We start from the raw sequence: 25132 nt of genomic DNA, 5'->3' as shown, positions 1-25132 counted from the left end.
TGAACCTCAGATAGTTTTTTTTCAGATAGTGCAGGCTCTCTCCTGCAAACCCTTCCAAACAAACTATACCAGCTTAGCCTTCTTCTAATTGTGCTGTCATGGATATTAACATTTAGCATGCTTAGCAAGGCCCGTAGAGTCAAAGATGCAACTTTTCCCCGGTCAGTCATTTTCCTGGGAAATCCACTTCCAGAATGATTGACAGCTACATTAAGCTATATTAATTATTACTACTTGTAAATAATCCATCTCACTGTTGGACATTCAACTCCAAATATAGGATTTGATTTGATTTGATTTGAAGATTTTATTTTGAACATGCATGTTAAGAAAAGAATACAAAAAAGTTTAAAAAAAAATACAAAAATACTAATATATATATATATATATATATATATATATATATATATATATATATATATATATATATATATATATATACATATATTAGGGGTGTAACGGTACACAAAAATCTCGGTTCGGTACGTACCTCGGTTTGGAGGTCACGGTTCGGTTCATTTTCGGTACAGTAAGAAAACAAAATGCAAAATATAAACGTGCTAGTTGTTTATTACACACACACAAAATAACATTGGCTCTACGTGTGCCGGCGCTAGGACCCCGCGGACGCATGGTGTGTCGTCGGGCTGTTTTTTCCTTCATGCCTCCCTGCAGCGTCACATGAAACACAAACACACGTACCTGGCAGAAACATTTCTTTATATCATGTCGTCTGTCGCCCGCCATATTTTTTGTTTTTTTGGCCGGCGCCATAGTTGGCTAGCTACAAACTCTATACATCCCATAATGTATAATAATATGCCCGCGCTCTCAGCAGCGGTACTCGCATCGTTAAGGCTGATTTATGGTGCCGCGTTACACCAACGCAGATCCTACGGCGTAGGGTACGCAGCGAGCGGCCGTACGGTGCACGTCGCTGCGTACCCTACGGCGTAGGCTCTACGCCGATTTAACGCAGGACCATAATTCAGGCTTTACTAGGCAACGAAGCAGGTTGACTCACGCTGCAGAACAGCACTGCAGAGGCGCTCATAAACGTAAATGATCATTGTTTTTTTTTTTTAGGCCTGGCGGGGAAACAATGGTAAGGGAAACACTGGACTTGTCACAATTATGTGCTTAGCTCTTTAGCTCTTTAGTTCTTCATTAGTTAGTGCTTTTTTCTTTAATCTTTATACTTTCTCGGTGTGAGCGCAACTGCATGTGCAGCTGCAGCAGCGCTCTGCTCCACAACGTGCGGTCCTCTACTTAGGCCGCGTTCAGACTGCAGGCAAATCTAATTCATATCTGATTCCTTCTCATATCCGATTTTCAGGGCTGACTGTCCACACTGTTTTTAGCAAGTGTCCATATCGGATCTGGCTCTGTTCAGACTGGGCCACATCATTGACTGATCTGACGGGTTGCCGTAGCAACGACGTCGGAGCGGATTCGTCACCCAGCGCGTGTATTGTGTGAAGTCATGTATTTCTTTTATATATATAAAAAATCCCAAAATATCTGTACCGTTTCTGATTGGGTCGGCACTGCGCATCATTTTTAGACATAACAATGAACGCATACAGCAAAAGTTGTGTGATCGGCGGAGGAACCCGACGTCCCAGCAAAATGAGAAACAGAGAAAGGTGTTCAGAACAAAAACACCAGCAAACTAACAAACCAACCAACAAAGCTCAGAGTTAACAAAACGAACCAGCAATTAATAACTGGCAGCCCCGCTCCATAACCTCTCCTCCTAGGAGGAGAGCGGCTGACGGGCTGCAGGTTCAGGCTCACAGCGCGACTGAAGGCTGATTTATGGTTCCGCGTTACACCGACGCAGAGCCTACGGCGTAGGGTACGCAGTCTTTTTTTCTGCTATTAAAACATGATTTGTAATGTGAATTTGCAACACTTAAACTACAAATAATAGTTTTTGACGTGACATCAGAGATTGTACATGCTCTCTGTGAAAGGATGAGTAGCTCCACAACTGGAAAAGGGCGGGTGGTTTGGAGCGTCTGGGACAGTCATATCCGATCTGAGTGTTTGGAGCTGTTCAGACTGACACGCAGCTGCCCAAATGCGATATGAATGCGATATGAAACTACCTCCTGGAGGTGGTTTCCATCTGGTTTGCAAAAATATCATGCGGTTTGGGACTCTTCAGACTTCAAAAGAGTCATCCAGTTTCAATCTGGATGGGCTAAAAATCGGATATTTGCCTGCAGTCTGAACGCGGCCTTAATATGTCCGTGTGGAAACTCGTTCGGTACGCCTCCGTTCCGAACCGAACACGCTATACCGAACGGTTCAATACAAATACATGTACCGTTACACCCCTAATATATATATATATATATATATATATATATATATATATATATATATATATATATATATATATATATATATATATATATATATATATATGTATGTATGTACAGCACTTGGGCAGACCTCACGGATCCACCAACATGTTCGAAACGGAGTAGGATTGAAATATCATAATATAATATTGAAATAACCTGTATAAATTCATCATATGTTTTATCCACATCCTTTTCTTTGTAGACTGGTTCCCAGTTAAATGTTATAAGATCATTTTTGAATGCCTCCTTAGACTTAAGTTCTAGTCCATCTGTAATGTGGTTTATTGTCTTGATGTTTTTTATTTATTTAAATTTTTTTAGTGGTGAATTGTAAAAATTGCCAAATGGTCACTGATATCATTTATCAGAACCCCGCTCTCAGAATTGTTAGTTATTACATTTGTGAATATTTTGTCAATTAGTGTTGCGCCTTGAGTAGTAATTAGGGCGGGTCTGGTGATTTAGGGGGAAATGGCTGAGACGGTTCAAGGTATTGATAAATTCTTCAGTTTTTTGTGTTTATTTGGATTTAGTAGGTCAATGTTCAATTCAATTTCAATTCAATTTTATTTATATAGCGTCTAATACAACAAAAGTTGTCTCCAGACGCTTTCCAGAGATCCAGAACATGAACCCCCGAGCAATTATTACATAAACAATGGCAGGTAAAAACTCCCCTAGTGGGAGAAAAGTCTTAAGCCAAACAGTGGCAAGAAAAACTCCCCTTTAGGAGGGAAGAAACCTGGACCAGGACCAGGATCATAAGGGGGGGCCCTCTTGCTGAGGGCCAGACTGGGGGGTCAGGGACGGCAACAGCACAGCAGGCAGGTGGAAGCAGCAACGGGATGACCGGGGGTGGGGACCGCAGACCAGCACCCAGCTCCCAAAGCTCCGGCCCAATCAGCAAGTCCCAGGTTGGGGTTCAGGGTCGGGGAAAGGTTGAGAAGGGGCAGGGCCAGGGAGAGGAGTCTTGACGGACAAACCTCTCCCCCGCCTCGCCGGGCCGTTACCCTGACCGGGCCGTTACCCTGCCCCTCTCACTCCCACACTGCAGGATCCGGTGTTGTGCATTCAGAGATGCCCCTGTTGTTGAAATGTTGACATCTCCACATATATACGTGATTTTCTGATTAGCATTTGTGAAGTTTTCTTCTATCCTATCCTTAAATATGTCTATGTGTAGACTGATAGCTTTTCTTAAAGACCATTATTGATGCCTTTAGCACTTTACCACCTTAATGCTCCAGACCTGCAAACTGCCAAACCATCTGCTTTTGTATCGGCCTGCACTCCTGCTAACGATCCTGCATGAAGGGCTGATGATCAGCAGCACCTGCTGCAACTTAGCGTATTAAATGCTACAACGTCAGTAAGATGGCAATAGTAATGCACACAGTTTCTTTTTTACTTAATTTTTGTTAAGTAAAGCATCACAGAGTGAGAGGAACATATGTTGTTATTCATCTCGGTTTGTATTTGTCTAACGACTCACTACGATCAGATGATTTGTATTAGTTGTATTAAATTTGCAGTTTTGTGGTTTATTCTGAGAGACATAATTTCAAATAAAAATACAACACATTAGTTCATCTGTTTACTTTGATTGCGTTTATTATTTTTCTCAAACTCAATTTCTTATTTTTTCTTTTAAAACAAGGCTGAAAAAAATGTGATAATTGGCTAGTTGGCAACACTTCACTGTAGTGTTTCTTCTTCTTGACACGTTTAAAAGGGCTGATCAATGAACGACTGATATCTTGGCTTTAGAAAGAAAATAATTCATTTATTTTCCTTTATTTATTTATTTATTTTAATTTTTTTCAATTAAGGTCCTGTTTTGTATTCATGCCAACCCAGAATACAAGTCTTAACCCTCGTACTGTATTTGGGTCAAAATTACCTAATTCTCCTGTTCCTTCTTTCCTCCTGCTCTCTCCTTCCTTCTTTTCTCCCTTCCTCCCTTATTTCCTTCTTTCCTCCCTTCCTTCCTTATTTCCTCCCTTCTTTCCTTCTTTCCTCCCTTCTTTCCTCTTTCCTCCCTTCCTTCTTTTTTCCCTTCCTTCCTTCTTTCTTTTCTCCCTTCCTTACTTCCTTCCTTCCTTCCTGCCTGCCTGCCTGCCTTCCTTCCTTCCTTCCTTCCTTCCTTCCTTCCTTCCTTCCTTCCTTCCTTCCTTCCTTCCTTCCTTCCTTCCTTCCTTCCTTCCTTCCTTCCTTCCTTCCTTCTTTCCTCCCTTCCTTCCTTCCTTCCTTCCTTCCTTCCTTCTTTCCTTCGTTCCTCCCTTCCTTCCTTCTTTTCTCCCTTCTCTCCTTCCTTCCTTTTTTCCTTCTTTTCTCCCTTCCTTCCTTCCTTCCTTCCTTCCTTCCTTCCTTCCTTCCTTCCTTCCTTCCTTCCTTCCTTCCTTCCTTCCTCCCTCCCTTCCTTCCTTCCTTCCTTCCTTCCTTCTTTCCTTCGTTCCTCCCTTCCTTCCTTCTTTTCTCCCTTCTCTCCTTCCTTCCTTTTTTCCTTCTTTTCTCCCTTCCTTCCTTCTTTTCCCCTTCCTTCCTTCCTTCTTTCCTCCCTTTCTCCCTTCCTTCCTTCTTTCCTTCTTTCCTTTTTTTCTCCCTTCCTTCCTTCCTTCCTTCCTTCCTTCCTTCCTTCCTTCCTTCCTTCCTTCCTTCCTTCCTTCCTTCCTTCCTTCTTTCTTTCTTTCTTTCCTTCCTTCCTTCCTTCCTTCCTCCCTTCTTCCCTTCCTCCTCCCTTGACCTGAAGACAGCACAAGTCTTCATTCATTATTCAATAATTGCAGTGAACTCTAACCTCCTTTTACTTGTGAACGGTTCTGAAAAGGTGAGGAAGGAAGTCGTTTTCATCTGGCTAAGATGCCGGAGGGCGTGATCTCTTCATTTCTCCTGCACGTGTCTGTCGGGAAGCTCTTCCTCTTTCTCCTGACGGCGTGAGCCACTTTCCCCGGCCGAGCCTTGGCTGCAGGACTGGACCTGGAACGCTGTGTGTCCAGCGGCAGGAGGAGGTTGGCAGGGAGGGGAGGCCGGGCTCTGCCAGGCAGGTTGAGAGGCCGTGGCAGGATGATGGGGGGATGATGGGAGGGGAGGAGGTGCAGGATGATGGGGGGATGATGGGAGGGGAGGAGGTGCAGGATGATGGGAGGATGATGGGAGGAGAGGAGGTGCAGGATGATGGGAGGAGAGGAGGTGCAGGATGATGGGAGGATGATGGGAGGAGAGGAGGTGCAGGATGATGGGAGGAGAGGAGGTGCAGGATGATGGGAGGATGATGGGAGGAGAGGAGGTGCAGGATGATGGGAGGATGATGGGAGGAGAGGAGGTGGAGGATGATGGGAGGAGAGGAGGTGGAGAATGATGGGAGGAGAGGAGGTGCAGGATGATGGGAGGAGAGGAGGTGGAGGATGATGGGAGGAGAGGAGGTGGAGGATGATGGGAGGAGAGGAGGTAGAGGATGATGGGAGGATGATGGGAGGAGAGGAGGTGGAGGATGATGGGAGGAGAGGAGGTAGAGGATGATGGGAGGATGATGGGAGGAGAGGAGGTGGAGGATGATGGGAGGAGAGGAGGTGCAGGATGATGGGAGGATGATGGGAGGAGAGGAGGTGCAGGATGATGGGAGGAGAGGAGGTGGAGGATGATGGGAGGAGAGGAGGTGGAGGATGATTGGAGGAGAGGAGGTGCAGGACGTGGAAGGTCTGTGACTGCCAAAGGAACAAATCTCTATAAAGGGTCTGAATTGACGTCACTTTCCCACTGGACCAACCCCTGGACCAGAGTGGCAAAAATGTCTGCAACTAGTGGAGAAGACGGGATAACAGTCGATTATCGGCTTAAATTAAAGGCAGTTGGACTTGACAGTGACCCGTACAGTTACCAAGAACCAGTGGTCCATGGACATTAATATTTGGTACAGTTACCAAGAACCAGTGGTCCATGGACATTAATATTTGGTACAGTTACCAAGAACCAGTGGTCCATGGACATTAATATTTGGTACAGTTACCAAGAACCAGTGGTCCATGGACATTAATATTTGGTACAGTTACCAAGACCCAGTGGTCCATGGACATTAATATTTGGCCACGAATCCAGTTTCCTGATATTTATATGTACTTAATTTCTACGCCGGGGAAATACACGAAGCAAAGCTTGAAGGCTTACAAAAGTCTTGACGCTTGGTCCGACTTCAAGGCAGGATTTGTTGGTGAAATTAAAGTGATGAGGACACCGAACTTTATGATTTGACCGTTTAACGTTAGCTACCCAAAAATCCAACATTACCTTATACAAAATGGGAACCGCAAATCCACGTTTCGGTGCCTGGAATCCAGTTGTTTCTGTGAATTGCAGCGATCCATTTGTGTCCCTTAAGCTTATTTTTCGGCAGTCTGTAAAACGATAACTCAGATTTCTTGCTAAATCTATGAGTACAGTCGATCGCACAACAGCTCTTTCCCATTTTAGATGTTTTCCAGTTGCTCAAATTGAAAGTTTACGCTGCCACTCGGTCTTTCTGCCACTCAGTCTTTCTGACACTCAGGGCCCGATTTACTAAGATCCTAAATAAAGAGTACTAAATTGCGTGTGCACTGAAAAAGTTTGCACGTGCTGTTGTTGTGTGTTTTGCGGGTGATCAACTAAGAATGCGTGCGCAATTGATAACAGGTGCAAACAGCAGTATTTAAATGAGGTGTTGCATGTCTTACGGTTTGCAGCGCAAACTTTGCGCCATGGAGAGTCTGGATGGAAAGCAGGATATAGTCGCAAGCGCAAAATTGTTGTGCCGTATTCAGCACCCCTGCCGTGAAAAGCACCCCCTCGTATATTCAATGATAAGTAGACCAAGAAAAAAAACAACACACTGACACTTCAATATATTTATATATACACACTCACAAAAACACATACTTAGGAGTTTATATTATATATATATTTACAAATATTATGGAAGACAACACAGTAAGCAGGCTATTAATTAATAACATCAATAACCATTTACCCGATATTTTTTTTTTACCCGAATCCATGAGCGCATTTAAACATGAATCATTAACACAAAACTGGACGCTAAACAGAACGTGACACAGAATGAGAATATAATTTTTGTCAGACGAGGGGGTGCTTTTCACGGCAGGGGTGCTGAATACGGCACAACACCGGGGTATGACAACTGCAGAACAGGCGCACAATAAGAAACACTTTTTTCTCCATGAATTTATATCACAAATAAAAAAAATGAATGTGCCTCCTGTGGCAACCTTTTGCTGAATAATACTCGATTTAACATTCAAATAAAATATTTCTCCTTTTGCATGTGGAGATTAGCACCTTCCTTTCGAACGTATTAAATACAGACGCAATCACAATTCCCGCAATTACTTTCAGCCTTGGTAAATCTCATTGCGCGTGGTAAATGGACATATTTGCATCTTCCCCTCCCAGTATTTAGCGATTTCTGGCGGGTACGCCCCATATTGATTATTCATAAGGGCAAAAGTACTAAATGAACAGCGTGTGCTATTTTGCGCATTTGAGAGACGCAGTCCTCTTTGCAGGCTGTTAGTAGATCAGCTGGCACTTTGGTTTGCGGGTGCTGTCAAGTTTGCACACGTTTTTACACATGCAAACCTTTAGTAAATCAGGCCCTCAGTCTTTCTGACACTCAGTCTTTCTGCCACTCATTGGGCGAAACTCGCTGTGAAGTGGCATCTGTGACGTCATGAACATTCTCTCTATACATCTCTATAAGGGACATATTCCAGTTGAGTGAAAAACAAACTGTATCTTTGCTGCCAGGAGAGAGAGTAACTCCAGGGGCTTCATAAATTCATATGTTCTTTGGGTTGTTTGGCATCTAGGCATCACAAGCTGCTTTTCTAAGGGTCCATGAACTAGACAGTTGAAATGCTGAAATGCGTATGAACAGTGTGGTGAAAAGGATAATCTTGCGATGCTATTGTCTTTTGCACAATCCAATGCCTGTGACTGATAGGTGGGAGTCACGATTATGCAACAGAAGGATATAAGGTCTCCCTTTTAAAGCAGCATACATTTTTTTTACAAAATGCTTGAGGAAATTCATTAAACGTGTCTCCTTCTATTAACCCTGATGGGTTTGCCTCTCCTTTATAGCCTAGTGGTCCACAGTGGGGGAAGTGATCCGTGAAATGCGCTCTGGGAAAAATGAAATGGGGTTGAATGTTGTTCCCTATAGCTGAGACAACACAAACAGGAGTGATGAGAGGCCTCGGCTCAGCAGAGGTCACGGAACCAACCTGCTTATCCCCCGGTGTGGTGTCTGCACGGCGGTGACGCCTGTCACACTCATGTTCCACGTTTCTGCTGCTTGTGGCCTCTCAAGAATCTCAAGAATCAGTCAGGTCCGGGTTCTACGTCTCTGACCAGGAGTCGGCATCATAATGGGATTCGCATAATCAATGTGTCCTTGTTGAGGCCAAAATTAATCTTGGTTAGTCTAATTATACTTTATTTACTTAATCCTTTATTTGAAAGAAGGGCGTATATGAATTGGTTTGTGGGGGCATGGTGTTGTTTGTGTTGTATATATTATGGACATATAAGTTCAGAAGGAATCATTTTTTGTTTGTTTGTTTTTCTTGTCTTCGCCCCTCCTTTCTTGTGTCGGAGCGTTTACAGTGATTTAATTAGTGATTCATGATTTAATTAGTGATTATTGACACCTGCAGATGAAGGGAAGAGTGTGAGAGTGGGAAGCGGGACAGTTTTTTGACCGCAAAGGGCAGATCGCAGAAACTAAATTAAGATGCTTTTTTTTGTCTTTGGATTGATACTTTTTGCAACAGTATAATCTTCTGAATTATTATTAAAATGCATCAACTTGGAGGTGACGCTGGATCCGCGTCTGTCTTTTGTTTTTGACTGTGTTGACCCGCTCAGTAGCGGCTCACTAAAGTTTGGATAGAGAAGCCGCAACAGTCTTAGTTCAGTTATGATGTAAACGAAAAACAGACCAGACCAATCACAGTATTGTATGAACTTAAAATGCACATATGTAGACTTGGACATTTAGGAAATAAGTGGAAAATGAACTATATATGTCGTTGTAAAGTCTATCCAGTCTATATGAAACTACCATATTTCTAGCTTCAGCCAATCAGAATCCAGCCCCATACTCACAAAGATGTTTGGTTGTCATTACATGTCTATGTCATGTTTGACTTTACTGGTGATGTTTGTTTCACAAATGAGATTTTAATCAACTAAGTACACCTACAATTTACGTGGTCTTTTGTGTTCTGCTGCAAACTTTGCTGTTCTCTATTGTTTAAAGCAGCACAATCTATGTTTGGCGGCTTCTTTGGACAAAAGCGGTAGTGCTTTACCAGAAAGAAACTACATTTCCCATGAGCACCAGCGCGTACTGCCGGAAAGAGCCTGTCCACGTCTCGTGCATTTGTTTTGAGAGTGAATGAAATAAGACGGGACGGACTTTCAAAACTACTTTTCTGTTTCACCAAGTGAACAGACGGAACGCAAAAAAAAGATGTTAAACTGCTGGAAAGGAACTGGAATTTACCGGGATACCTTAAACAAGGAAGCCAGGGAGCGGTTTATGGAGAAAATAATGATTATTAACGGTCTGGATCCATATGAAATCCCTTATAAAGAGTGGAGCTCCTTGTCGGAGCTGCACTCTTTATAAGGGATTACTGCCGCAGTTCTGCAGAACCACCGTCTTACTACCTTGTTTAGGAGTGTTTGGCAGCTGCTTTGGTAAATGTTTGACTCGCCATGTGTTTCAATACATTTGTATAATAGTACAACATACAGTACATGTTTTGTATCCCTCTTACTTCTCTTTTCTTTTTTTTTGACCGCTATATTATGCGGAAGAGGCTCCGAGGCGTGAGCAATATTTTTGTTTTCCTCGTGAGATTATTTTTTTTCCTCTGCAGCTACAAATAGTTAATATTTTTTCCTCAACAAACTAGTTTTATCAGAAGATTGGGGTTGGGATTGGGCACCACAAAGAGCTGGCCAGCAACTGCGTTTAGCTGGAGAAGTGGGGAATAAAACCCGTGTTTTGATCCGACCCGGTCTGTGTGAGTGTTTGTTTGTGGGATACTGTGGAAGGTTATGTTTGGTCGTTACAGCCGCGATCCAACCGAGTCGACGACTCTTTTACTCTTTTACTCTGTTATATCAGATACTTGGCCTCCGTGGTTCTGCCTCCGAGCAGGAAAGCGCTGAAAAGTTAAACCATTAGCGATCTTTTCCCCACGTCTGTTGTGTGGAGCTGCTGCAGCAACGGGTTACCAGCTTCTGCGGAGCTCTGCGCTCCAAGCCCCGCCCATTTTCGTCTCGACTACGAATCGGGAAGGAGGAGGAAGTGACGTATGCCGTAAAGCAGTCAAAGCCGTAAAAATGTGTAGTTTTTTAGTGTGGCAGGGTTCCTACCATGCTCCTCAAAGTTACATAGTGCCAGTGAAGGAGATACAGACCCCTCAGACCATGACAGAGGTTCATTAAACCTGTTGGAAGTTGATGTACCATCACAATGATGATGATGAAATATTAGATTAAGGTGGAAAAGTTACATAGTGCTGCTTTAAATTGTGTTTTTCTACATTGATTGTTGTACGGCGACCTTGAGTGCCATGAAAGGCGCATAACAAATTAAATGTATTATCGTTCATATTATTATAATCAAATTCAAAGGCAAATTTCTTTACTTTCTTCAGTGTTAAGCCAAAACATATGTCAGCAGATAAAAGCTACTCCGTTTTGTCATCGATCACGTCCTGGCTGATCTGTTTCAGCTTCTCGGGATACTAAATAGTATAGTATAGTCTATAATAGTATATACGGGTCATTATTTGTTGTCCTGATACATTGTTGTCTTGCTGCATCTACAATACTTTAAGCTGGTGTGGGAATGTTGGGATGTCTCTGGAAACACGTGGTCCTGAAGGCAGAGACGCTGCTCTAAAATCCTCCTGCACTCGTCTTTCCTCAGTGCTGTTATCACAGAGGAGTAAATGACCACCAGAGCGCTGATACGGCCTCATCCCTGCAGCCCCGACCTGTCTTTGGTCCAGGGCAAACGGGGCTCACTTTAACCGAGAAAAAAGAGCAGGATTACTGACAGATTTGACAGCAGTACATGTTTCCACTGGGTGGTCCGTCGTAGATACGTCTGAGCCCAGAGACGTCGCCGTCATCTCAGGACATTGACATTGACGCCTTTTTTTGGACAGTAAAGCTATAGAGGGAATGTGCATGACGTCACAGATGCGACTTCACAGCGGGTTTTGCCCACTGAGTGTCAGAAAGACTGAGTGTCAGAAAGACTGAGTGTCAGAAAGACTGAGTGTCAGAAAGACTGAGTGTCAGAAAGACTGACTGTCAGAAAGACTGAGTGGCAGCATAAACTTTCAGTTTACAACCCAAACAACCCAAAGAACATATGAATTTATGAAGTCCCTGGAGTTACTCTCTCTCCTGGCAGCAAAGATACAGTTTGTTTTTCACTCAACTGGAATATGTCCCTTATAGAGATGTATAGAGGGAATGTTCATGACGTCACAGATGCCACTTCACAGCAAGTTTCGCCCAATGAGTGTAAGAAAGACTGAGTGTCAGAAAGACTGAGTGGCAGAAAGACTGAGTGTCAGCGTAAACTTTCAGTTTGAGCAACTGGAAAACATCTAAAATGGGAAAGAGCTGTTGTGCGATCGACTGTACTCATAGATTTAGCAAGAAATCAGAGTTATCGTTTTACAGACTGATGAAAAATAAGCTTAAGAGAGACAAATGGATCGCTGCAATTCACAGAAACAACTGGATTCCAGACACCGAAACGTGGATTTGCGGTTCCCATTTTGTATCAGGTAATGTTGGATTTTTGGGTAGCTAACGTTAAACGGTCAAATCATAAAGCTCAGTGTCCTCATCACTTTAATTTCTACAACAAATCCTGCCTTGAAGTCGGACCAAGCGTCATGACTTTTGTAAGCCTTCAAGATTTGCTTCGTGTATTTCCCCGGCGTAGAAATTAAGTACATATAAATATCAGGAAACTGGATTCGTGGCCAAATATTAATGTCCATGGACCACTGGTTCTTGGTAACTGTACCAAATATTAATGTCCATGGACCACTGGTTCTTGGTAACTGTACCAAATATTAATGTCCATGGACCACTGGTTCTTGGTAACTGTACCAAATATTAATGTCCATGGACCACTGGTTCTTGGTAACTGTACCAAATATTAATGTCCATGGACCACTGGTTCTTGGTAACTGTACCAAATATTAATGTCCATGGACCACTGGTTCTTGGGGTAACTGTACGGGTCACTGTCAAGTCCAACTGCCTTTAATTTAAGCCCATAAATGGCTGTTATCCCGTCTTCTCCACTAGTTGCAGCTGTTTTTGCTGATGTTTTGCCACTCAGTGCGAGTAAGGGGGCTGGTCCAGTGGGAACGTTTCGTCAATGCATTCCCTCTATAGTTGAGGTTTGTGGCTGGAGCTCTTTATTGTGTTGCTGGACTAAAGTCCCCCAGGGTTAAACCCTTGTTCATGCGGTTACATCAGCTGTCGATGAATAACGGCTCTTGATGCAGAACCATCTGATAATGGAAGATGCTAGAAGTCCATAATAGACAGTTTTGCCTTTTACGCACTGTCATTCAAAAAGATTTTCTTTTTATTATATTACTCACTGCAAAATGAAGTAATCATTTCCAATATTACTTTGAGAAACAATACAAAGACTTGTTTTTTCTCACATTTTTCCTTGCAAAGGGGTGATCTTCCTCCCATCTTTGTTTCTCACAACAATCCCTTAAACACTACCAGAAAATCTTTACCTGCTGACATCAGCAGTTTGAATATCATAATTATTCTTTCCTTTCACCTCCTTACAAGCACTAAATCGCCCCAAAGCCGACACTTTTGGAATGTGTTGCAGCCCAGAAAATGATTTATATTAAGAATTAAATCAATCAGTAAAAGAATGGTTAATATATCAGATTCTTACTGTTTGCAAAGAAAAAAGTCAAAGTGAGTGTAAAGAATTACTTTCTTCCCTTATTTATTTTTTGGGGCATTTTCCACATTGCTACGTGATCTGATTTATAGTTGTACCGGTTGGGGGATGTAATTAGAATATATATGTGCATATTTCTTACAGAGCTGTTCTGAGTCAAAGTTTGTACTTCAAAGTTTTTGTCCATTTCGTCATTAGTGAGCTGAGAATCAGCGCTTGTGCTGCTGCATTTGAAATAAAAAATAATTCATAAAAGAAATAAATTATGGTCCAGAGTCAGGTTTTCAAAGTCTTCTGCAGACTCCGACCCCTGAGGAAATAAGTGTACCTCTGTGATGAGTATTAACCCGCGTCAGCCTCGTTTCACTGCAGCCTCGCTGCGTTTTATTACCCACACAAAGTCTCTGCACAATACGGGATTCTCTGTCATTCGGTGGCTTTTACATTAATCAGTGCTCACAGACAAAAGCATTGGTTTATTTTTGTCTATTGAATTAAGATGATTAAATTAATGAACTGAAAATGATTAAAATGACTGAACTTTAGCGTACCACTTTTTACTTTTGTGTCTCAGCTCTAATGGTTTATCTTAAATGTTTTAACAACTATTAGCTATCAACTATATGTTTTTCTGCTTTTTCACCTTGGACACGGTTCAAGCTCAGAAATAAACTTCACTTAGAAAGGTCTAAACCTTTTTAAAGTGGTTAATTTTGTTGTTTTGAATGTTTATGTGATGTTATAATTAGATGTTGATTCTTAAATCATGTTATTTTTATTATTATGGACTTCATTGTGTTGGAATTATTTATCTTAATTGGATTTTTTCTTGGTTAAAAGAGGTTTAGATCAAAAAGAGAAAATTCTGTTTTTTTTCTTTCCTTTTTTATAGATATTTATGTTGGATAGTTACAGATTATATGAATGATAAAATGTGAATGAATCTAAGCTATTACATTGTGGATAGTCAGATAGAAACATGAAATCACATTAACTTTACTGTTAGAGCTCCTTTTTCTTTTATTTTCCATGGAACTATCGTAGTATAATAAAGATAAAGCATTAACCTCTCCACAGCTAAAACGTATGTGATAAAACTAACTTCTGGGGTTTGACACACGCTTAAAGACACAGAGGAGTCATCACATGAATAAATGATGATATGGTTTCTCTGACAAACTCAACTGCCTCGTGTAAAAGTATTTCACTTTAAAGCCCCGGGGAAAATAGTATTTGAATCCGTTTTAAATCAGTACTCATATAATAGTGACAGGTATAAACAGTACTGGAGTTGTAAAAAGAAATCAGGGGGTGGTGGATTTGATCATATGGGACAGATAATTTGTGCTGATTACAAATAATATAATATATTACAAATAATAGCAGTGACCAAAACAGCTGCAGAAATACTGCAGGAATGACATAGCAGCAGTTAAATGCAGCCTTCTGTAAGCTTTAAATATCCACTGGGCTTACATCAAATACATCAAAACACAACAATAAAAAACACTTTTCTGAACTTATCAATATGACTCTGTCCTTCACAGGATAAGTAACATGGATCACTGCAAAAACTCACAATCTTAACAAGAATATTTGTCTTATTTCTAGTTAAAATGTCTCATTTTAGTAAAAAAATCTCATTACACTTAAAACAAGACTCATTACTGGAAAAAACAACAATTTTCACCTGTTTCAAGTAGATTTTCACTTGAAATAAGTAGAAAAATCTGCCAGTTGAACAAGATTGTTTTGCTTGTAATAAGAAGATAAATCTTGTCCCACTGGCAGATTTTTCTACTTATTTCAAGTGAAAATTTACTTGAAACAAGTGAAAATTGTCAAATAAGTTATTGTTCTGGTGTTATTTTTCTGGTGATGACTCTAAATGTTGAAATAGCAGTAAAACCACATTCATTGATGAAATGACATAAGGGATGGAAAGGAGGGATGGCAGTTTTACAGGGGGGATGATTTGGACCGTTTTTATTTCAGGGGGGGATGATTTGGACCGTTTTTATTTCAGGGGGGGATGATTTGGACCGTTTTTATTTCAGGGGGGGATGATTTGGACCGTTTTTATTTCAGGGGGGGATGATTTGGACCGTTTTTATTTCAGGGGGGATGCCATCCCCCCTCATCCCCCCTCAACTCCAGTACTGGGTATATAACATTAAAGCCGACTTAGAGCTACAACATTAATTGACTTTTTGCTGTTGTTGTTATTGCAGGTCCTGTAGCGGTGATCAGTGGTGAGGAAGACTCTGCCAGTCCTCTTCATCACGTCAACCATGGGATTATCACCCCGTGCACGCTGGACGCCGGTCCTGATGCGGTCGTCATAGGGATGACTCGTATTCCTGTGGTGGAGAATCCTCAGTACTTCAGACACGGACACAACTGCAACAAGCCCACCACTCGTAAGTCTGATCTAATACCCGTTTTTATTACAGAAACAAGGCATGTTTTTCCCTCAGAGCACGAAAGTTTCTGATATCTGCTATTTTTCTGCCTGTTCTTGATTACGGTGATGTTGTGTACATGTGTGCGTCAGCCAGCTGTCTACAGTCACTCCAGTCACCACTGATCTAAGGTTCATAACTGGCTGTAGCATCTCACTCACCACTGTGAACTGTATGCTAAAGCTAGCTTGTCTTCTCTGAATGTAAGACAATTTACACACTGGATGACTCTGATTATTAAGGCTCTTCTTGGCTTGGTTCCTGGTTATTTATGTTTATTTCTCCAGAGAACTAAAAGCCGTTATGCTTTAAGGTCGAATGACAATTTGCACCTGCTGTTCCTCGTATTCGGACTAACTTGGGGAAAAAAGCTTTTAGTTTCTCTGCACCCTCTGCGTGGAATCTCCTCCAACTTGAAATGAAAACTTGTTTCTTTTGAAGCCTTTCGCTCACTTCTAAAAAACCGACAACGAGAATCCTTTCGGCAGTGCCTGTTTTTAAACTACGTGTGCCCGTGTTTTTAAATTTTAAATTATTTCTGAAGTTGTTGTTTTTTACACATTACTGAATTCACTACTATTGCACTTTATTTGCTAAACAGTTTGCACTCTCATTGTAATGTTTATTTTGTGATTGCTTTTATTTGTGTGTTATTTGTGGACGTGTTGCTGCTGTTTCCTTGGTCAGGTCACCCTTGGAAAAGAGGTCTTGACCTCAATGGGTCTTTTTTATCTGGTTAAATAAAAGTGAAATAAAAATAAAATACCTCGGTCCGTTAACGTCCCAGAAAGACACACCTTTATCTTCAAGATCACATCACGTTTAGGTGTTTAAAGTGACTACGTTTACACGCATCAATAACCCTTTTCTAACTGGGATATTAGCAATAACCGCAAAAGTGCACGGCCATGTAAACACCAATAACCCCTTTGAATAACCAGAATTTGCTCATATTCCGGTTTTTAAAAACCCCAATATGACCCCTGGGTTACTCCTTTTCTAACCTTTTTGGTCATGTATGCGCTTTACGGGATTTCCCCATCAAACGGAACATGAATTAGTTTTCTGCACATGCTCTGTTCACAAGGAATCCTGGTCTTTTGAGTCCAGGAAGTTCTTATAAACATGGAGAAACCAAGACCAGGAGGAGACTAATCACTTCATAAATGTAATGAAGGATATGAACATTTCTGCATTTGTAGACGGTAGAAAGTACCGGGATAGAAGATTTACAAGAAGGTGAGAGAAAAGTTGCGCGAAGCAGCATTTGTACGAACGCCAGACCAGATCAAGCTCCGCTGGAAGACGCTGAAAAAGGAACTACAGGGTCAAGAAAAAAAACGACTTCTACTGGGCTGTTGATGATGATTAATTACCATGTAAACAGGGATAAACCTGTTTGCTCACGCATGGAAACTGAATATTATGAATGTTTCAGTAACCGGAATATTGACCTTAACCCGAATTTTGACTGCATGTAAACGTAGTCAATGACTCACAAATCACAAGTATCACAATCCTGTCACTTTGTGTGAAAAGTTTCTTCGGTTAGGATACAAACATGGATGAGCAGTAGACGGGAGTGAGCATTGCATTTATTAACAAGAAAACTTGAACTAAACGGGCTGCATGAGCCGGACGGTGAGTCCAGAAACTCAGGAGACTTAGTTCAGCAGGAACAAGCAGAGGTGGAGGATAAACAGACGAGGAGAAGCAACAGATGACATAAGGAGACTGAGACACGGCCGGTGTGTCCACACTCTCTCAGTCAGGAGAGAACAGAGAGAGAGGTTAAGCCGACTAAACACTGAAGAAAAACCATGAGCACAAACAACAGATCACAGATTAGAGACTTCCAAGAATCGAACTCAAAAGGTCGAGATGGTAAATTAACTTGCATAGGGTTTTTTGTTTTGTTTTTCCTTAGTCTTGTTGGAAATTTAGTGTTTCTATAACACCCAACTACACACACTCTTCTCAGTCTATATAGATGTTATTTTTTTAATCCAGTGCTTTTTCTATCAAACAGAAATCCCGCATTGATTAAGGCAGCGGGTCATGTGGGGTTTGGTGTGTCTAAGGCAGGGGTCGGCAACCCAACATGTTTTAGAGCCATATTGGACCCAAAACACAAAAAACAAATATGTCTGGAGCCGCAAAAAATGAAAAGTCTTTTATAAGCCTTAGAATGAAGACAACACATGCTGCATGTTTCTATATTAGTTATAACTGGGGGAAGGTTTTTTTTTCATTATGCACTTCGAGAAAAAAGTCAAAATTTCGAGAAAAAAGTCAAAATTTCGCGAAAAAAGTCGAAATGTCGAGATTAATGTTTAAGTACAATGTTGAGAAAAAAGTCGAAATGTCAAGAAAATAGTTGAAATATCGAGGAAAAAAGGGAAAATTTCGAGAAAAAAGTTGAAATGTCGAGAAAAAAGTCAAAATGTTGAGATTAATGTTGAGGTCCAATCCCAAGAAAAAAGTCGAAATGCAGAGAAAAAAGTTGAAATGTCGAGAAAAAAGTCGAAATATCGAGAAAAAAGTCAAAATGTCGAGATTAAAAAGGAAAGGAAAAAGGAAGAAAAAAGAGAAAAAAAAGGAAAAAAGAAAAAAAAATTTTTTTTTCATTATACACTTCGAGAAAAAAGTCAAAATGTTGAGAAAAAAGTAAAAATTTCGAGAAAAAAGTCGAAATGTCGAGAAAAAAGTTGAAATGTCGAGAAAAAAGTTGAAATGTCGAGATTAATGTTGAGGTCCAATCCCAAGAAAAAAGTCGAAATGTCGAGAAAAAAGTCGAAATGTCGAGATTAAAAAAGAAATGAAAAAGGAAGAAAAAAGAGAAAAAAAGGAAAAAAGAAAAAAAGAAGAAAAAAAGGTCAAACATTTTTTTAAAGCTCCAGGAGCCACTAGGGCGGCGCTAAAGAGCTGCATGCGGCTCTAGAGCTGCGGGTTGCCGACCCCCGGTCTAAGGATCCTTCAGCAGGACCAGGAGGCCAGGAATGGACCCTCCATCCTGGTCACTAAAGAACTGCTCCGCCCTCTGAAACACGACCAAACTAATAGAAACCATAAACCGGGACACGTTCAGTCAGCCTTTCAGATTTACTGGGGATTATGACACCACAGGCATTGATAAGAGCACAATTATCCAGCTTTCACATCTTTATGAACACTCACTCTCACATGGTGCTGCATTCACTGCACCTCCGGAATAATAGGTAGCAAAGAAGCTGTAAAGTTGTTGCAAAGCTCTAACACCAATTTTAAAAGAAGTGTTGCTTCCCGTGGAGGAGAGACTGAACAGAGACGCTAACTCCACCACCTAAATCCTGCTCAAGGAGACATTTGTACTGACTTTTGGCGACACTTCTACCAAAGCATGTCATAAACTTCTCATTGACACAGCAGGGAATTGTCATTTTTTGAAAACAAGCATAAAGATTTGCAGCCGAACCTCACGCATCAGTCAGCACCCTTCTCCGTAGGCTACCGCGGCGTAACCTATCTTTAAAAGAAATGACACTACTGACACTGATAGCGTGAGTTGTTGTAGAAGCACATATATCAAACATGATGTCTTTATATCAATTTTAATGAGCTGTGTCTCCAGTGTGTCACTACCCTCAGGGCAGAAGTGTAAGATAACGTCTCGTGGAACAGTTCAGGCACTAGATGTAAGACTGCTGCACACAAAAGTAACCTACAGTGTACATAACGTACTCGCAACCCCTCGTGTTCCAGGTGGGGAAGACAAGACCACTTTGAGGCCTAATTACTCATAATTACATTGACTGCTCTAGAGAATCCCCAGAAAACAACTGTGCTAGCAGCTACTGTAGCCGCGGCGTGGGGGCTGCTGTTTCCATCCCTGGTGGCACCAGTCAAACAGTCACACAGCCTGGATCCCGGGATACTTCCTCCTCCTGTCTGAAAGGCAGATCCTACATTTCCATGGGATCCATGTAGGGTGTTGCGGTCTCCACACAAATAACATTTAAATAATAGGCTATGGCTCGAAATGGAAACCTCAACATAAAGGAAGGACACCAACAAAGAGCACAAGTTTAACGGAAATAGAAACTGCAATAGTATCCTGCCATTCCCAAAAACCGCATTAGACCACTGCGAGTGACAGGAGGAGGAAACAAAAGGATGGCTTCCACTTTAGAATGGACAGGCTTAACTTGACCCCGACCAACAACTTTGCCGAGGTATGTAACTGTAGCCTGCCCAAACTCGCATTTGGCAAGATTCAAAGTGAGATTAGCCTCACTCAACCGGCCAAACACTGCTTGAAGTTGTCGAATATGTTCATCCCATGTAGCGGAATAAACAACGACGTCATCCAAATAAGCCGACATAACTGTGTTGACCAAACGCTGGAACGTTGCCGGACTGAAACGATTCCTCGAATAATTTGAGTAATTCGATTACAAAAAATGATCGAGGAATTTTCTCTGCCTCGATGAATCATTTCATTTTGCAGCTCAAAGCATCGTATTTCGCCCGGACTACGTTTAATGCGGCACAACGCGCTGACGCCGCGCACGTAAAGGAAGAAGAAAGAGGCGGTGGATATGTTTGGTTTTATCTACGAGAAAAGGCAGAAAATGTCAAAAGTGTGGCAGCATTTCCAGCTGAACACCAAGGCAACACTGTTGCATGTATCACTGTAAAGCTTGAGTTATGGTTCTGCGTCAAAACGACGCCATGCCTATGGCGTGTGGTACGCGTTGACGCAGAACACACGCCGTCACCGACGCCGTCACTGACGTCACCTCCCGAAAATTGTAACTACGCGTGGAGGCGACGCAGACCACACGCAGACGAGAGGCTCTGATTGGTTCACTTGGTAGCAACGCATTTCCGGTTTCCGGTTTGAAGCAGTCGTGAAATTTCAGCGCCCTTTTCTTCGTGTATGTGTGATTTTTTTTGTTTTGGTTGTTTGCACAATAGTTGTCCTTATCTCTTTGATTCACTGTGACCGGAAAAGGTTGGATAAACCATTCAGGAAAAGATCGCTAACTAGCGGTCACTGGGGGAACTGCACCACGGAGAAATGGAGTGACGGAGAAGTCCGAAAGTTCACGACGACGTCACGACGGCGTCACGGTGACGGCGTGTGCTCTGCGTCGGTTATAATAATTCAAGCTTAAGACAGCGCTTGATATCACAACAGTACGTCCTCAACGCTGCAGCTTCTCCACCAACACCCTGTTTACTCCCAGAGCGGAGGGCCGTCACCCCAGACAGGGTAAAATTAAGGTAACGTAGTGCTAATTAAGGAGAATAACATTACAGTACTTTGCTAACATAACGTCAGCCCTGTGGAGGGCTAGGTTTCTGTTAATTATGACGACTGTTAATGCATTTAATCTGTAAAAACACAGAGCTGTAGAGTGATGAGGGTGAAAAATAAAAACATATTGAAGCTAACTGGGTACTTTTCAATTTTAGCTCTTTAGTCATTGATGGATAAAACATCCAGTAGCGCTGGTGCCTAATGTGCTCCAATACAGCAGGGCTCAGAATTATATTTTGAACACTGCCAAAACTCAAAATCTTATCAAGACTTTAACTTAAAACTTAACTAGAACTAAAAATGTGCTTGACACAAATGAAAGTTCAATTGAAACACGTGGGAAAAACAGCTAACCTTTTAAGTGATGTGTGTTATCAGGTGTAATGGCATTTTTAGGTTAGAAATAAGAACATTTCTTGGTAAGATCCTTAGTTTTTTGAGTGAAGGCAGTGAATTTGCTTCAGGGTTTTTAAATGCACAGCCACGAACCTTCTGTATTATATAATTTAGTCTTAGTGATGTCAATTAACATCTAACATCTTATGTATATTTAGGATCCGAGCACTGACAGTGCGAAGGCCCTATTGTATCTGTAGGAATTGTTCTCGTTTTTTCTTTCTTTCTTCTGACGAAATGAGGGCCTTTTTGCCCCCCTAAACGTGCCCCAAAAGTCACCAATTTTGCACGCAAGTCAGGCCTGGTGAAAAATGTGATATTTAATGGTTTGCATTAATGGGTGTGGCCTAATGGCTCAACAGCGCCCCCTTGAAAACGTTGTGCCTCAAGCCCCACAATACGGTTTGACGTACATGCACGAAAATCTCTACACACCTGTATCATGTCCCAACTTAAAGAAAAGTCTCTTGGCGCCATGGCCAAAACCGAACAGGAAGTCGGCCATTTTGAATTATTTGTGTAATTTTGGCTAAATTTATGCCATTCCTTCGGCAGTTAATGCGGCCAGCTTTAATAATAATTGCTCTTTAACTAAACAAATATATGTTTTATCCGATTACTCGATTAATCGATGGAATTTTCAGTAGAATACTCGATTACTAAAATATTGGATATCTGCAGCCGTAGATCCATGTTGCCCCGTCCAGTTCAGACCCGGCTCAGTCTCAAAATGGTTTCTGCTCAGGCGGCAGAAGTTGAACTCCTGTGTCGCAGCCAATGAGAGGAGAGGAAATCCCATTTAGAGGTGATAAATAAATGACGGGTCTTATGTATTATGAATAGCATGAATTTTTAACGTCCAGCCAGGGACTGATTTATAACATTTCACGCCTTGCACAGGAGATCTGATTGCGGGCTAATGAATAAATGACAGTGGGGAACAAATGAAACTTTGTCTTGATCAGTGTGCACCTGGATTTGAAAGTTTGACCAATGCACACGCACAATCCCCAGCTTTGACATGTGTGCCGCTCTTCCTCTCAGCAAACAGAATGTCCTCCTTTTTTTTTTTTAATTCTATGTGCATGCATTTAAAAAAGAAAAGGAAAAAAAAGCTAGGAAATGAACCCTGAATGCATCACGAGGTCATAATGGCCACAGCTTTCTGCCGTCGGCTAGGAAAACAAAATGGATCTGAGCGGTTCCTGCCTCTGCCGATCACCAGCTGAATATTAATGCCTTCTTTACCCTCAGGACACGCGCGCAGGGAAAGGAAATGTCTGTATCTGTGTGGAGATCTGTTGTATGTGTGTGGGTGCATGCCAGGGAAGATGAAGCGGCGACTGTGGACAGACCGCTGGTGCGGCTTGTAGGCGTCGGCTAGGTCACCTTACATTCCCCCACTCCCTCCATTCTGGTATGTCCAGTACTCCAGTTGTAAAAAAGAATCAGGGGGGATGGTGGATTTTATCATATGGGGACAGATAATTTGTGCTGATTACAAATAATATAATATATTACAAATAATAGCAGTGACCAAAACAGCTGCAGAAATACTGCAGGAATGACATAGCAGCAGTTAAATGCAGCCTTCTGTAAGCTTTAAATATCCACTGGGCTTACATCAAATACATCAAAACACAACAATAAAAAACACTTTTCTGAACTTTATCAATATGACTCTGTCCTTCACAGGATAAGTAACATGGATCACTGCAAAAACTCACAATCTTAACAAGAATATTTGTCTTATTTCTAGTTAAAAATGTATCATTTTAGTAAAAAAAATCTCATTACACTTAAAACAAGACTCATCACTGGAAAAAACAACAATTTTCACCTGTTTCAAGTAGATTTTCACTTAAAATAAGTAGAAAAATCTGCCAGTGGAACAAGATTTTTTTGCTTGTAATGAGAAGATAAATCTTGTCCCACTGGCAGATTTTTCTACTTATTTCAAGTGAAAATTTACTTGAAACAGGTGAAAATTGTCAAATAAGTTATTTTTCTGGTGATGACTCTAAATGTTGAAATAGCAGTAAAACCACATTCATTGATGAAATGACATAAGGGATGGAAAGGAGGGATGACAGTTTTACAGGGGGATGATTTGGACCGTTTTTATTTCAGGGGGGGATGATTTGGACCATTTTTATTTCAGGGGGGATGATTTGGACCGTTTTTATTTCAGGGGGGGATGATTTGGACCGTTTTTATTTCAGGGGGGGATGATTTGGACCAGAGCCGTCTGGGAGATTTGCGAGGCCCTGTGCGAAATGGCCAGGGGGGGCCCTCGCGCGTGAGCCTAGCGAGCGCACGCAAAATTTTTGGGTATGCGCAATTTTTGGGTATGCGCAATTTTAACTCTGCAATGATCAAAATACTGGATACCTTCCCCTGCCTCATCATCATCTCTTGCCTCGACGCGGGGCCCCACGGCTGCTTGAGACCCGGTCGGATCAGTGGTTTTTGTAACAAATTTATCAAACGAGCCTTTCAGAGAGGCATTAAACTCTTCCATTTTCTTTAGTTTTTCTCTTTTTTCATCCCCTGATGGAAATTTCCTGAATCTGTCTTGTTCTCTCGACATTGTGTGACAGTTTGTTCCAACTCCACCGTCTGGATCAGAGCAGCTTGTGTCTGCGCTTGGTCTGATCAGTTGTGTTGAACAACAGACACGTGCATCATTGCACATATATTTATTGATATGCACAGACTAGTACACATTTAGGTCTGTAATGGAACGTGACTGTTGATATTTATAAGGGAAAAAACAAAAACAAAAATATTTTTTTTATTTTTTTATTTTTTCAAAAACGGCCCATAGCGCGAGGCCCCGTGCGGTCGCACTCATCGCACACCCCTTGCGGCGGCCCTGATTTTCACCGTTTTTATTTCAGGGGGGGCTGCGGTCCCCCCTCATCCCCCCTCAACTCCAGTACCGGGCGTGTCAGAGGTCATATTGATCCCCCCCGGGTCCCCTTTGTTCTGCCGGCGCCGCTCAGCGTGTTTTCTTTGTCGTCTTCTGCCCTGCAGCACTCACTCCGTCCAGATCCAGCATAGCTGCCGTATCAGTTCTTGACCACTAATCCATAATATATTCATTCATTTACTTGAAAGCCTCTTATCCGGGGGGAACAGCGCGCTGCAGGATTTCTAACACGTACGCGCTCCACAGTTCTGGCGAGCAGCGGTGACTCTGGCTCACTCAGACATAAAGCTAAACACACCCAAACGTCTCCTTACTTGTGGAACATCAAGCGTTCACTAATGTCATGGTAAGGCCCGCTATCGCGCCTCTGGGAAAGTTCTGCTGCTTATGCCGTGTGCATTTTGAAATCAGCCTCTATAATGACAAGAAAAAGGAAAAAAAAGGAATGGTAGATGCTCCTATTGTTGTCTAAACAGCCTCGTTAAACAGAGCGGACGTTTATGAAGTCAAATCCGTGGCACCTGGAACCAGAAGTTATTCCCGACGGCAGGAGAGAACACGCAGCTCTGAGAAATATCATTTTATTCCAGCTGACCTCTCGTTGAACCGAGAAATCTGCACGTGTGCAGCCGA

General features: G+C 41.9%; 1 protein-coding gene across 1 annotated transcript in view; it reads left to right on the top strand.

The window, feature by feature from the left end:
- The first annotated feature begins 2843 nt into the window (after nt 1-2843).
- LOC133456756 (NT-3 growth factor receptor-like) overlaps nt 2844-25132 on the top strand; it is a 126087-nt gene continuing 103798 nt past the window's right edge. The window contains exons 1-3 of the mRNA XM_061735325.1: nt 2844-2862; nt 5283-5536; nt 15632-15827. Of these exons, the coding sequence (XP_061591309.1) occupies nt 2844-2862; nt 5283-5536; nt 15632-15827 (469 nt within the window). The remainder of the gene's footprint in view (nt 2863-5282; nt 5537-15631; nt 15828-25132) is intronic.

The sequence above is a fragment of the Cololabis saira genome, chromosome 2, assembly GCF_033807715.1.
Source record: "Cololabis saira isolate AMF1-May2022 chromosome 2, fColSai1.1, whole genome shotgun sequence".
In the NCBI taxonomy this organism is placed as follows: Eukaryota; Metazoa; Chordata; class Actinopteri; order Beloniformes; family Belonidae; genus Cololabis; species Cololabis saira.
Note: the sequence above shows the minus strand (reverse complement) of the source record. Positions and strands in the feature narration are given on the sequence as shown.